This window comes from Aricia agestis, chromosome 1 (genome assembly GCF_905147365.1).
Source record: "Aricia agestis chromosome 1, ilAriAges1.1, whole genome shotgun sequence".
Lineage (NCBI taxonomy): Eukaryota > Metazoa > Arthropoda > Insecta > Lepidoptera > Lycaenidae > Aricia > Aricia agestis.
In genome coordinates, this window is record NC_056406.1 from 2,123,325 (window position 1) to 2,138,793 (window position 15,469).

At 37.4% G+C, this 15,469-nt stretch overlaps 1 protein-coding gene across 1 annotated transcript; it reads right to left on the reverse strand.

Annotated features, from left to right (window-relative positions):
• Positions 1–8,203: 8,203 nt before the first annotated feature.
• On the reverse strand, positions 8,204–14,509 carry LOC121730302 (cathepsin K-like). Its single transcript, XM_042119290.1, has 12 exons — positions 14,402–14,509; positions 13,851–13,968; positions 13,521–13,611; positions 13,049–13,166; positions 12,774–12,885; positions 12,285–12,394; positions 11,848–11,935; positions 10,894–11,123; positions 10,438–10,564; positions 9,858–9,963; positions 8,770–8,951; positions 8,204–8,384 (listed from the first exon to the last, which is right to left on the reverse strand). The coding sequence occupies exons 1-12, from the start codon at positions 14,466–14,468 to the stop codon at positions 8,204–8,206; spliced, it is 1,530 nt and encodes a 509-aa protein (XP_041975224.1). The 5' UTR covers positions 14,469–14,509.
• Between the last annotated feature and the right edge of the window lie 960 nt (positions 14,510–15,469).

A 15,469-nucleotide genomic window follows, 5' to 3' on the forward strand; every position in this document is an offset into this window, starting at 1 on the left:
ATTAAGAAATTTAAAAAAAACCCCCGCCAAACAACTTTAAAAAGTAATAAAATAATATATTTTACTGACTTTAAGTTTCAATAATTCCTAAGTGTAAAGTGATATTTTAGTCCATAATTGTTGTCACGGTGTGTCGGGGGACCGCTAACAGTGTTGTTTGCATTTTGTGTAGCCATGTCACTGATTATCTCGATTAGGTTCGCTGTGAACTGACCCTTAAACTATAATGTTAAGCGAAATCAAACATCTACATTAGCGGTCCCCCGACACACCTTGACAACAATTATGGACTAAAATATCACTTTACACTTAGGAATTATTGAAACTTAAAGTCAGTAAAATATATTATTTTATTACTTTTTAAAGTTGTTTGGCGGGGGTTTTTTTTTAATTTCTTAATTTAATTTTATTTCATGCTTTTTGAACTTGTGTTGGTTATAGTGCAGAATAATTCCTATCAACAGGATCATATTATATCCCAATGAATACCATCTACGAATATCCTTTTGGATGAGGCCGTCAATATGAGTCCAAACATGAAACCTCCACTTTGGGTTCATATGGAGCTCGGCTCCTATAGAATCCAGGTGATGCTGCAGCAGCAGCATGCAAAAATTTATTGGTTATATACGTCGTACTAGTTGTCGCAATTCAAATGAGCCTAAACACGAAACCTCTGCTCTAAGTTGGCGAGGAGTTGGATATCCTATTGATTACCAGGTGATGCTGCAACACCAGGTCAACTTTCCATTATTATGTGTATACGTATATTGAATATTCACAACTAGAATGAATAAAAAACCCATCAAACGACTACAAGTTGCTAACGGCCTTTCATGAACCAGATAAACACTGATTGTCCAGCACTGAGCAGGCTGATGATGATGAATTATAGCTAAGAACACTCTCGATCATGTCAGCTTTCAAACAAAAAAACTAGATCAAAATCGGTCCACCCGTTTGGACGCTACGATGCCACGGACAGATACACACACAGACAAACAGACAGACAGACAGACAGACACGTCAAACTTATAACAATCCTCTTTTTTGTCGGGGGTTAAAAAACAATTGATTAACTGAACATGTCCTTCAAAAAAAACTTAAACATCATACAAAACGAGACGACCTTTATAACCGAATTCACACCAAAAATATGGTTCATACATCGGATATATTATTTGTACAACTAAAATTTAAATTGTTTATCAAAAATACTAAGTTGCACTCTAAATTGGATAATCTTACAACGGAATTTCTCAAAACGATATCGAAAGGTGCACCACAATAAAATCAATTTCTATTATCAAAACAAGTCTACAAATTGACAAATCGTGCAACAAAAATATTTTTAACCTAACTTTATTTTCTTTTTGTTTCTCTGTTTTACTGAAAAACATGTTGGGGCCTCCTCATTTAACGCCGCACTTACTCCTTTGCGCTCGCTCTTTACTCTTTAGCGACCACAGATATATCTTGATCTATTTCTGTGTTAGCGACAAAGATTTTTGGTAATTATGATGAGATATGGTGAAAGATTTTATTATTCCAAAACTATATAGGTAATTCAAGGTTTCTTGATAAAAATTAAGAAAAATTATCAAAATTCACTACTGTATTGTAATTGTATGGGTTAATAAATTTATTAATGATTCTTAAGTAATTAATAGCAATTTTGGCCCAATACGACTTGATTGGGTTAGGTTAGATGGCTAAGGCGGGAGCTTATTGTGTTCTATTTTATTTTAATCGTCCATAGCACAAAAATGATTTTCGATAATATCAATCGATTTTTTACACGTGCATGTTCGTTTCAAAACTCATTACTCAAATTAATTTCTTTCTTGTGCTATTCAATGGCTGCTAGATCGTAGCTACAAGTAAAATTAAATATAATAAATAATAATCCTAATTCGGATACACCTCTGTACCTAAGTACGCGTAATCCCTAAAATATAACTACCCCTACGTAGTGGATTTTACTATTTCAAGCTTTATTTCAATTTTATTGATTTGTATCCTACGTATTGCTGGTATTTTTGATTTGTATGATATAGATTGTAGGAGTATGTAAATAGTTATAAATTATGATATAGATTCGATTCGATATACGTGGGAGAGCCATGCTTCGGCACGAATGGAACGACCGGAGAAATGCCATTCTCACAGAAAACCGGCGTGAAACAGCGCTAGCGCTGTGTTTCGCCGAGTGAGTGAGTTTACCGGAGGCCCAATCTCCTACCCTATTCCCTTCCCTACCCTCCCCAATTCCCTTCCCATCCCTACCCTCCCCTATTACCCTATTCCCTTATTTAAAAGGCCGGCAACGCACCTGCAGCTCTTCTGATGCTGTGAGTGTCCATGGGCGACGGAAGTTGCTTTCCATCAGGTGACCCGTTTGCTCGTTTGCCCCCTTATTTCATTAAAAAAGAAAAAAAAAAAACACTCTTCGTCTTAATCTTTATTTCCCCCAACTCTTTCCGAGATCTTCCAAGCTGACAGGAGACGGCTTATTGACGCCGCACCAGTAGTTGGCGTCGGTGCACTTGATGCTGCTGACCTCGAGGAAGGGCTCCGTCGTTGCGGGCTCCGGGGGGGGATCCGGCAGCCGGCGGCGGCCATCTTGGCAGCTCGCCGCGCATACCAGCGCTAACACCAACCATAGACGTAGGAACATTCTAGAAAAAATAACTGTTCGTTCGTTCTTGAAACGCGGTACCCTACCACGATATGAGCAAGTGTTTTGTTACCTGCTAAACAAAATATGAATCTACAGACATATCAAACTTAGGATAGATTGTATCGCGGAATTTACGGTTTGTGTACTTCTGTCTGGCCAACAACGTTGCAGACTCAAGATATTTACGCAGCGTATAACTTTTTAATTTGACTTTTTGCGTCAGACCAGTACAAGTAGGCTTGTATCACAATTTATATGTAATTGATTGTACCGTTGGTTCTTGGTGGAAATGCATGTTGAACACTAATAAAACAATATTTGCGTGCACTTTTTCCACTATATTATATAGTGGAAAAAGTGCACGCAAATATTGTTTTATTAGTGTATCACAATTCACAATGCACCATCGAAGAAATTAATTCATAGGCAGTGCAAGGACCTTCGACTTTATACTTATTATTATTATTACTTTGGTCGGATTATGTCAACTTAATGGAGGTCGTCATTAACTGGCTGGGTTTGAGAAAATGCGACCAAAGACGTAGGTCCGCCATTTACCTATGAGTCACCTTCTCTGATAGTACATTGTGATTTGTGCTTGTGTAGTTATTCAAATTTTGATATCATTTGTGTACTAACGCACTTTTTTATGTTGAATTATATATTTTTTAGTGGGATGGTACACAAATGCTCAACAGCGTCCATATTATGTAGAGGCGTGATACTCACCTAAAAGTTACTGTTATAATAAATGTGGTTGTCCAGTGTCCTATTAATACCACGGCGGTTGTCATTCGTGTCGAATTAAAATAAATGAATACATTTTTTTTCGATTTCATGACTTCAATTGCTTTTTTAATTGACCACATCGCTAGTCATTCTTTTATTTTAAGACTCTAGAGTCCAACTGAAGGACTTTGACAGAAGCGGGTTAAATCAGACCGAAACGCGACGCGTACATACCATTTCTATTCGTATGGATTTGACTTTAGAAATGCATCTACGCGTCGCGTTGCTGATTTGACCCTTTGTTGTAAAATCTTAACTAATAAACCACATAATATTCGGCCAAAGCTAAGATATCTATGGAGCATTATTTTGGGCTTTTCGCTTATTACCTTTTTTATGAAATAAGGGGGCAAACGAGCAAACGGGTCACCTGATGGAAAGCCTTCTGGATGGAAACTTCCATCGCCCATGGACACTCGCAGCATCAGAAGAGCTGCAGGTGCATTGCCGGCCTTTTAAGAGGGAATATGGTAATAGGGGAGGGTAGGGATAGGAAGGGAAGGGAATAGGGGTGGGTAGGGAAGGGAATAGGGTAGGGGATTGGGCCTTTTTAGAGGGATCCGTACCCAAAAGGTAAAAACCTGACCCTATACCCTAAGACTTGAGAGTTGTCTGTCCGTCTGTCAGTCTGTCTGTCTGTCTGTCGCCAGGCTGTATCTCAAGAACCGCTATAGCTAGACTTCTGAATTTTTCACAGATTGTGTATAATATCTGTTGCCGCTATAACAACAAATACTAAAAACAAAATAATATTAATATTTAAGGGGGGCTCCCATACAACAAACGTGATTTTTTTAAACTTTTTTGTTCGTAGTCAATAATGATAAGATGTAGGCCCTTGAAATTTTCACAAAGGCCTATATAATTTTACTTTAATAATTATTAATAATATTTACATAAAATAAAAAATCAAGGGGTGCTTCCATACAAAAAACACAATTTTTGGCCTATTTTTGCTCTATAACGGTACGGAACCCTTCATGCGCGAGTCCGACTCGCACTTGGCCGATTTTTTATCTCTCCTCAGGACTTAGGACTTTTTCAGCTTAGTTTGGATTAGATTAGATTGGGAGCTCCAATTTTATATATGCAATAATATATTGGATGTTTCTTTTAACTGTAATGTACTTATTTAAATTTTTAAAATTTGTTCAATTTCAATGTTTTTGGGAAATTAACTCCCTTGCACCTAGTTGTATAGCTGATAAGAGTTACCCAATAATGATTGCCCTAAGTTTTACCTTTCTTGACCCTACCTCAATCAGCCAATCTCTTACATGTTGAAAAGGATATTATGTTAGGGAGTTGATAATGAAAGAAACAACAATCAAAATAAAACTTAATTTCCTTCATCAGATGTCTAGCCGACAGTATATACTTTTTGTGTTACGAATGGTGGCTCGATGGTGCCTCGCCTCACCCTGGCGGGCCCGGCCCACGCCGCCGTCGCCATTGCCACCGCAGCACACAGAAGAGCCATCTTCAACCAGAACTTCACCAACATTTTAGTTTCCTAATAAATATATAATAATAATAAATCTGGAAAAGGAAATTACCTACAGATCTTTTACAACACAGCTTTAGAAATGATCGTTCAAGATTTCTAAAGAAATTATCTTTTCAGACTTTTTGTCGGGTTTCCAATTCTATACAACAATATTGATTGGTCCATTTTGACCTCATCATCCCTGTAGTTTCTTGTAGTAGTTGTTATAAAAGTTTACTATTTTTTAGTTTAGTGATAGGCTATGCGATGTTGAATAAGTCTGATTATAAGGAGTACACTTCGTCAAGGAGTAACACTTAGCACTAATCAATTAGGCCAATCGTATGTACTGCTATTATATTAGCGGTAGTTTGAATCTTATTAGATCTAAGACAAGCTCAACTCGGTCCCTGCTGCAGGTTCATCATGCAAGACCGCTATCCTCAGAATCCGAAAAAGTACCAACGTTATGAACTTCAATTTCTCCTGAAAATTTAGCAAGGTTGATGAAATTTATCTATCATCAAAACCACTTTGTTAATAAATACACAGGATTCCAGTGAAATGATGGTCAATTTCTACTCCAAGGCATCATCACTACCTTAGATAATCGTATTCAGCGCTTCCTCAATCCCACGGTAGCTGTTAGTGAAACTATAAAGTCGTTAGCGATTCAACATAATAATGAAAAAAAAATTTTTTTCTTAGTATACATGTAGCCAGTGTACCAAAATTGGTACAGCAACGTTTCAGTTGCTATAAAATGGAAAAAACGATTTGAAAAAAACTTGTTATGTGCTTATAGGATACATTATTTATTGTATTTGAAGAATAATGTCTATTTACGATGATATACTTAACGTGTAAAATGTAATAATCACAAACAGGTAACTACCTCGACGTGTCATTCGAAAGCATATTTTAGCCAAATATTGCTATAAATGTACAATATTTAACGAGACTATTTAATTTTATACGTAACGACAACACTTTCAAGTTTATTGTTATGTAAAATTTTTTCACCTAATGTCAATATTTTTTTCATAAACAATTAAAAACAAAGTGTTCCCAAATTGGCACGGTGGTCATGAATGGGTTAAGAGATGTTCAAATAATTTTCAAGCATTATTAAAGCATAATCCAAAAGGAAAGTTCCTTCTTTAAGATCAAGCCAGACGAGCGTAATTTATGAGTTGTGAGTCGCAGAATTTCGGCTGGCAGAAATTCTGCTGCATTCAGTTTCAAACAAAAGTCCTCTTTGATTCACACGAGCGTAATTTTGTGAGTCATGATTTGTATGAAAAGATATTTACGCGGCAGAAATTCTGCGACTCACAAAATTTCGCTCGTTTGGCTTCACCCTTAAAAATGCAAAAAGATAGGAGTAGTCCTATCGCCTACGGAACATAGAAAAGCTCAAAAATGTAGAGCAAGTCAAATTGTCAAAAATAAAATCACCGGTATAAAACCAAAACAAGCACGAACTCGGAACTACGCTTACCGAAATTGAGCAAATGTCTACATCGTCTAGTTATATTTTATATCAGCTGACTAAATGTAATTTCACGTCTCTGATTTAAATTAAATCGATGCTGGAAATAACCAAAAATTGAGTACTAATCAATTTGATTATGAGGTCAGAATATAGACGAAGAACGGTTTCGAACTACGGTATTGTGAGTACGATCCGACTCTGCCTGGAAAAATATGCGGTTCCCGCGCGATAAACGGGTTTTGGCGCAACATCGTTTGCGGGCGACATCTATTTCATTAATAAGACAACGTGATTTTTTCACTCGATTATAATTCCTATCCTCTAATAGGCACCAGCAGGCTGGCGGTGATCTTCTGGACGCTGCCGCACCAGTCGTTGGAATCGTCGCACTTCACGCTCACCACTTCAGGGTAGGCCTCCGTGGGGGGCGGCGGGTTCGGCACGTGGCCCGACGCCACACACAACAGACCCAACAACAGTATACACTTCAACAACATTCTACAGATGACTGGCATTGTGGGTCTCGACACAAGCCTTAAAGAAAAAAAAACATTCTACAGATCTGTAAACGAGGTGTTGTATGTAGATATTTTTTTTAATAATTTTAGTAAGCGATTAAACGTTAAAATATATGATAAAGTTGTTTATTTCCACCACCCTTACAAAAGGGAATACTGGAGATGACGCCCGCAACTCCGTCGCGCCAAAATTCTTTTTTAGCGCGGATACCGTACATTTTTTCGGTATAAAAAGTAAAAAGTCCTTTCCCGGGACTCAAAGTAACTACATACCAAATTTCAGCAAAATCGGTTGTGTGGTTTGGGCGTGAAGAGGTAACAGACAAGACAAGACAGACAGACACAGTTTCGCATTTATATTATTAGTATGGATATAGATGTAGTCGTTCACAATGTTAAGTGTTAAGTAATTGAAATGTTAGAAAATAATATTTTTAAATGTTTTAATATCTTACCAGTTAACACTCAATCGATGCGAGTGAAAAATTTTGTTCTTACTTTTTAGTTACGTTTTACATTGCCTGAAATAATATAACAATTTCGCGCCCCTGATTCAATTGAATTTATTCTGTGACTATCGTAATAATCGTTTCAATTTCATTTGTTAGTTTGTTGGTTGTTGTTGTTTCAGTTGTTAGGTCACATTAGCTAATTTGGCAAACGTAATTTAGCCTCTAACTTGTGGGAATGTATCTACCGAACAAGTAGAGTCGTTACTCCAGAGTTCAGATGGTGTAAATATAAGACTCCTGTAAGAACCTCCAACTTTCAGACATACTTCGATGGCGCGACTCATATTGAGCGCTGTTTGGTCTGCTACTATGCTATTTCGGGAATAAAAAATAGATTTAAATCGATTCTCATTCGTAGCCGTAGAGCACACAACATTTGAACAAAATCGATCCACCCATTTCCGAGTTTAGCAATAAAGACCGCAACATAAAATGAGAATTTAAGTCTAACCCCAAAAATCAAACATCGTCCTTCTCTCATATACTTCTCAAATATACTACACAGTGTAGTATATAATCAAAGATAATGTAGTATCTAATTTTAGAAAATGAAACAATTCGGGGCTTATTTTTCAAGTATAAAAATGAATTATAAAATCGACACTTTAGAGTTAGTCGCCCACTTAACATAAGGTGTATGTAAAATAGATTAACAAAAAACACAAAATAATTGATTATACACTTCGCTTTATTGTTGACCATTCTATTTTATCAACCGTCTCCTCAGAGACCAGCGAAGTAAGCCTCGTCGAGTAAGTGACAGTTGTTATTTTCAGCCGAGAGGAACATGTAGCCGGCCTGCCCCCAGTCCTCGCCCCACGAGTTCTTGATGATCCAGTACGGTGTACCGTCACTCTCGCCGTAACCCACCACCGTCACTGCGTGGTTCGTACCGTTTTTGTTGCTGAAAATACAAGTTAAGGTCAGATTTTGCAACATAACATAAGCCATGCGATGCATTTAATGAGCCAATAATTTTTATAGGCAGTTCGACAGCACAAATCTGCCTATTTAATATTATACAGTATGTTCTCCTACGGTAAATGAAGTTAAAAATAGCTCGTTTAAAAATACATCGTATCTCATCGCCTCTCAACATCGCAATGTATGACACCAGTTTTTGAAGACAATTACCTACCAAAGTATAAAGGGACATAATATTCGTGTTTAATTGCCCAAGATCAACATGGTGGCAATAATAATTATTCATCATAGCCAAACAAGAAGGACAGTCTTGCGAATTAATTTTTATGAGAAGTATTTGTACCACATTTTTTTTGGCATCTTACCAGTCCGGGTTGTAGTAGATGCCATTTTCGTAGTGCTTGAGCTCGTCCATGGCGTTGATGCTGGAGGCTACGGGTCCGTAGTTGTACAGAACGGCTTTCATCGCGAGAGACCCACCGAGCACACGAGTGAAGCTCTTGATTCTTGTTACTTTGGTGACACTGTTGTACTTGCATACACCCTCCTAAAGTATAAAGAAACATGAGTATAAGATGACGTGAATAGCTCACAAGTTATAATAATTTAGCTGATCCGGCTAACGCTGTTTTGCTATTGTAAACGTTGTGGAACAATGCCTTTGAATCTGAAAGGAAGAACCGAGCAAAAAGTTGTCTTCATGCCTGCCTAGCATACGCCAACGAGATATCTCACTCTACATGCTTTCTCGATGTTTGATGGTTTGTATCTTCATCTCTATTGACCCTAGCATGACAAATATTTTTCTCGCGTAGATCTATCATCGAAGTTACACATTTTTATAGAGTTTTGTCGAGATAATGTCGAGATTTTTGACATTACGAGACGAGTAGTTTTTAATTATCTCGAGAGTGAGATATCTCGTTGGCGTATACTAGGCAGGCAGAACCTCCGACTTTTAGACAAACTTCGATTTCGTGATTCCGAATAGGTCGTTTGGTGTAGTATAACATTCATGTTTTGGGGTGTGAAAATCAGTTCGCTGAACTGTACGATAAGCACACAAAATTTCATCAACATCGGTCGAAATGTTTCAGAGGAGTTAGGCAACGAAAACTTTTGACAAGATAATATACCATCCTCATCACCTTGATCATCATGATGGCAGTCTGAAGGCAGTCTTCCGTTTTTCGCGTAACTTTCTGCCGCGCACTGTAAAACTCTAGAACAAACTGTCACCAGCAGTATTTCCGGACCTATACGACCTGCAAACCTTCAAGAAGAGAGCGTATTCCCTCTTAAAAGGCCGGCAACGCATCTGCACCTCTTGTGAGGTTGCGAGTGTCCATTAGCGACGGTAGTTGCTTTCCATCAGGTGACCTCGTTTGCCCCCTTATTTCATAAAAACAAAAAAAGTACGATTAATGATCTACTTAAGGCAACATAAACGTACCTCTGCCAGATAAATGCCATACTGCATGTCGGTGGGGACTCCGTGCCGCTGGACGTGGTCGAAGGCGGCGTCGAGGAACCCGCCGTTGCAGCCGTGGTTTTTCTCCCTAAAACATTGATGTTCGTTTTTACTAACAACAACTTTAATGTCACCGTATGCCAATAATATACTTCAACATAACCTAAGAGTAAGTTCACCGTATATGCTTTATGCGTATATGCTTTTTATAACCGCCTACATGAAGTTTTTTACAAATTTAAATGGCTCACATTATATTACATCGCGTTGACGCCTCGCGTTGCAGAGCGATCTGACCCCAAATGATCATCATTCAGGAGTAAGAAAAGTACTCCACAAAAAAAATTCGTAAAATGTCGCAATAATCATGAAGTTTGTGAAGTTTGCTGTAGTGCCACTTATTTAGCGCCTTTAAGCCTCAACAAAGTTTTCGTCAATGGTAACGCTTGCCGTGAAAAATTGTTTCGAACTTTAGGTGCTTAATTTTCATACAATTTTCATTCGCAGCTTGCGAAAACCTTGCTGTAATGTAACTTATGCAGGCTTAAGCTACATCACTTACGACCAACTGCAGTCCACCAGAGACTGCTCGCTGAGGTCCAAATTCCAAGAGGCATTCTTCTTGGCGAAGGCCCCCTCTACAGCCGCTACCGTCGCAAACGCATAGCACGAGCCACAATCACCTTGGTCTATAAAATAATGATGACAGATATAAAAGAAAAGTTTTAATCGTTGAGGAAGGCAAAGGCCATTGATTGTTACAATCAGATTAAGTCCTACCTGTTGAAATAAGTTAAAACACACATATTTTATTTGCAATTTAAGAGTTCTAGAGAAAGAAGGGAGATACAACAGAAAATCTTATTTCTGGCATTCATAGAGTTTTCAAACCATCTACTGTTAATGCCGTGCCGTGACCTAACATCCATAAGCAGAATGTGAAGTTTCAAGCTCGTCTCTGCCAGATTATGATGTGGCTCATCACCATCATTTGACCGTTCATCATTATCAGCTTTACCTTTAACAGTGCTGATGAGTCCCTCGACCCTCATATCGTAGTTCTTCGGCAGTCGGAGGACCATCTCCTCGAGCTGTTGGGCGGTGAGGGGGAAGGTGTGTGTGCCGGCAGCAGCAGGGCTCCCGGGGCGGGTGGCGGTGAGGTGCGCCAGCTCCGAGGGCAGGCGGTCGGAGAACCTGTTCAGCCCCAGCCTGTAGCTCAGTTTCCTGCTGTTGTGCTCCGTTACCAGTCTACAGAATGTTATCGATGTTATCCACTGCAAAATCCCCCGGGTGTATGGAATTGTGATAATACGAAATATTAAACTACTGCACTACTACCACGGCTACTTTCACTAGTAATCTCAATAAAAGTTCAATTCTTGTCTCTGGGACTCAGCTGATCTCAGACTGGCCGTTTAAGCATTGTCTAATAGTATCTAAAATTAAATTAAAAAAAACAATAATCCATTTTCAATTTGTCAACTCGTTGTCAACAGACTTCAACCATAAATAAAAGAGTATAATTCGTATGTATAGGCTTGTCACTCAAAAATCTGTCATTTTTCCTAGTAGTAGTGTCATTGTGTGTGTAACGTTTTATTTGTTAAAAATATATATGATAAAAGCATCATTTTAAAATAATATTAGCTCGATGCACTCGTCACTGTACAAACTATAACTGTGAGAAATTCCATGCACCTACGTTTCCCCATTTTTCGTAAAAAGGGTTACAAAGTTTTTCTCTCACGTATTAATATATAGATTTGACAAGATATACAAGATTTATAAACAACTTCAATGTGTACCTCCAATTCCTCTGAAAGATTAGTGCTCTTAACTCCTCCTCATCATCACGATATTTTTTGTTGTGTTGATTCTTGTATCTAAAACAATTTAAAAAAAGTTGAACAGTTTGGTCAACATTATCATGTCATTTTTGAAGCTGGTTTTTAGTATTAGTTATTTTCTCTACCTTTGAAAAGCCTCTGCAACATCGGAGGGAAGACCTGGATGCGCGTTGTATGGCGACGATGCCTCGTCCCAGGCACAATGTTTTTGAGCTAGCAAAATAACCAAACATTGCAATTACAAAAAAAATATTTTATTTTTAATTTTTTTAGGCATCTAAGTCAAGTGGCAGTCGCCAACTGTTACGAAAAAGTTCGGAAACAAAAAATTGATGAGATTTATGTTTTTACAAACGGCATTTCTAATTGACCTACGTTATTTTATGGCACTTGGATGACACAATAATCGAGGCATGAGTGTCTGATCTTTTTATGCAAGTCTGCAAAATGATACTTTACTGGGCGGCATGACTTCAAATTTCCTAAAGACCCTTCTCGGTTTATAAGCCGATTCTCCGATCCGAGACTCATTTATTTTCCAAACTTTTTGATGATAACCGACCGTGTTTCAAAGTGATGTCATCAAGACTGGGTTCGTTGTAGTCGTAATAGCGGGTGATGAGGTGTCTCACCACCATGCCGTTCCGCAAGCTCAGCTCTGTCTCTTCCCATCTGACGGACAGAAACGCAAAATGAACAGATATTGTCCAACTGCACTCAGAGACATTATGAATAACTTTAATTTAGTGAAGTTTGTCAGAAAATGTATGGAATATGTCAAAATCTTCGTAAAATTAAGTTTAGTAATCATGATGGGGTTGATAAGATCATTGCGCGGAAATAAATTAATTTGGTAAAATCAACCAACGGCAAAACTTTAGGCACAGTACAACTAATGTAAAAAATTTCAGGTAGTAGATAGTAAGTAAGAAAATAATAAAAAAGAGAGTCACTGATTTGAATAAAGTAAGAAAGAGAAGTGTTGCTAAGAAGATTGTTGTGATTGTAGCTATAACTAATTAAAATAGGTAAAAACCCTCAGACATTCAACTGAAGTTCGTTCTCCTTCATCACCAGGAGCTGCGTCACCGACTGATGATCTTTTTCCAAAGCCGCAGAATACGTCCATAAATCCACAAGTTTGTCGTCATACATCGTTTTACCTGATAAGAGTTTGAATATCAATCGTTGAAAAAAGATGTACTGCATCATTGTCATTTTATATAATAAATTCTTATATTATTATGACTATTCGTTACTTATTTAGAGGTGTATATAATTAGCTAAAATATTAATTAAAACCGTTACTGTTAGTATCTAGTTTACCTGAGTGTTTAAATTTGTCTGATGAATATGGTGGAAGGAAATTTCTAGGTTTTTCATTGTTCTTATTAGCCGTACACATCGTTCGGCTGACTAGTTCACTCGTTGCTTCTGGATGAATCTACAAGAAAAGAACTAATATTTTATTATTATGCTCGAGTTTAGGAGATTAATTCTACAGAATAGTTACTTCGCTTCATATATTTACTTCTTTGCCAATCTTCTTTTATATAAGCTGATATTTTTTATTATTTTATATAAAAATATAAGTGGGCAATTGATCAAACGGGTCACCATCAGGTTTAATATTTTTTATCAGAAAAGCAACTATCGTCGCCCATGGACACTCGCAACATTATAAGAGCTGCAGTTACGTTTTTATTTTTAATTAAGTATCTTGTTATTTTCAATTACTAATTATCAATTCAGAGACTCATTTTCTGAATTACATTAAATCTTATTGATAACATCTCACCGTGTATATAGCCTGACAGTCACCGTAGTAGTACCGCCTCACCATGCCGCCGTACGTGTCCCTGCGAGAACGGTTGTGTCGCTCACTGTACCTGGTGACGATATTCAATATAACGATGCTAGAATTGCCCAAATATTCCCGCCTTAGCTATGCCAACCCTCTCTAAGTCTATACTTATCCAATATTAACTGTCCCTGTTTACTCAAGTGGTCAAGGTGTCTCTGTCATCAAAACAGAGCTGAGAATAGGGTGTGACCACCAGACCTTGTCCACAGAAAAATATGCAATTAACTTGGTACTGTTTGGAAAAAATTACTGGTTCATTTTTACCATATTTCGAAGGGCCTGATGATCCCGAGGTCCGTACTAATGACGTCCCCCTTGAAGTGGTACTCGGTGGGCAGGCGTAGGCTGGTCTGCTGATCGTAATCCTCAGAGATATTGTTTTCTGTTGACAAGAATTCAAACAATTATGAGATAATTATTATAAAGGGGCTTGTGAACTGATTGTTTCTACATCAGCGTACTTTGGGAAAAGTGGCCACTCGACCAAACATACCATAAAAAATATTTTACAGCGCTGTTGAATCGGACGCCAGAAGTCCAGCAATCAGAACACATAATATATTATGTACTATTAAATTATGTAGTTAAGCCACGTCTGCAGAAGATGCACTTTCCAGGAGTCCTTAAATATTTTCAGGCATTCATGTTATGCATGGTTTTGAAACTGATCTATTAAATTCTGTCGATGTGCCGATCATTAAACATTTTCACAATTGCTTAATTTTACTTTTTTGCTGTGATGATTTAGATTCAGTTAGTCTCATCCTTATGGTTAAACCTCAAAAAGCTTAAGCGAAATGAAGTCAAAGAATTACCTAATACAAAAGCTGAGGAGAGGCTGAGGAGGCGGAAGCACAGGACGACCAGAAATTTGACCGCCATGATGGTGTTACCGACGCTTTACTCTGGGCTTCGCGTTATATACTCCACGTCTGATATCACATAGTTACAATAAAAATTGTAATATAATTAGAGTTATATAGTTAACAATTATTATATCAATCTGCTACATTATCATCATAGTTTTAATAAAATTAATTATTATGAAGGGCAGCGTTTTAATTATCAATTAGCATTGGCCTTGATTTTTTACGATAAAATTAAACTAGACTTTCCTTGGTGCAACTACAAATTAAGCTTAGGTACAATCTTAAACACTGCTTCTGCATTACAAGCAGTCGTCAATACCACTCCACTAAGAATCGTCACAGCATGTAACTTTACCAAATAAAAACCCCCCCAAAAATAGGTTAAAAAAGAAATTACCAAATTATCTTTAGGCTGGGCTTAATGTCGTTAATTTTTCTAGTGCTATAGCTTGACTTGAATAATGACAGGGGCCGTATCATCTTCGTCGCCTAGAAATTATGAGTACCATCCTAAATAGCTTAGTTCCGTCATTTCACTATTCCACCTACTTGCCATAAGCTTTGTATAAGACAGAATAAATAAAAAAGTTGGACATCAAGAAAATCGGATTTTTTATTACTACATTTCAATAATTCGAACCAATTACACCAGATAATATTTGTTCCATGGAAACGTTGCTAACGATGTATCGATAATAATAATTATTAACAATTTTTAATGTTTTTCATCATTAATTTTATCAAAAGATTTACCAGTGCAAAACAAAATAATTTTAGGGTTAAGGCTAGTACACATTACACTTAACATAAAAACACCGAATAGCAAATGAATCCATACACGTTTTACAGTATTTTCAGCATAAAACTGTATGTTTTATTTCTATCACTTGATATAGAGCTAAAAGGGACAAACCTGTCGAATTTATAAGTACCTATTATGTCGGTTTTCCAGTTTGGTAATTTTTTTACGGTTGTGAAACAGACCTAACATTTGCACCAACCCTAAGCTCATAG

What these genes read in the sequence shown, in the direction of transcription:
- LOC121730302 (XM_042119290.1), bottom strand. Translation starts at nt 14,468, where the DNA reads ATGGCGGTCAAATTTCTGGTCGTCCTGTGCTTCCGCCTCCTCAGCCTC. An exon ending in AGACAAATTTAAACACTCAG is followed by an intron (nt 12,886 to 13,048) that starts GTAAACTAGATA and finishes AACTCTTATCAG; the next exon opens with GTAAAACGATGTATGACGAC. An exon ending in ATGAAGGAGAACGAACTTCA is followed by an intron (nt 12,395 to 12,773) that starts GTTGAATGTCTG and finishes TCTGTCCGTCAG; the next exon opens with ATGGGAAGAGACAGAGCTGA.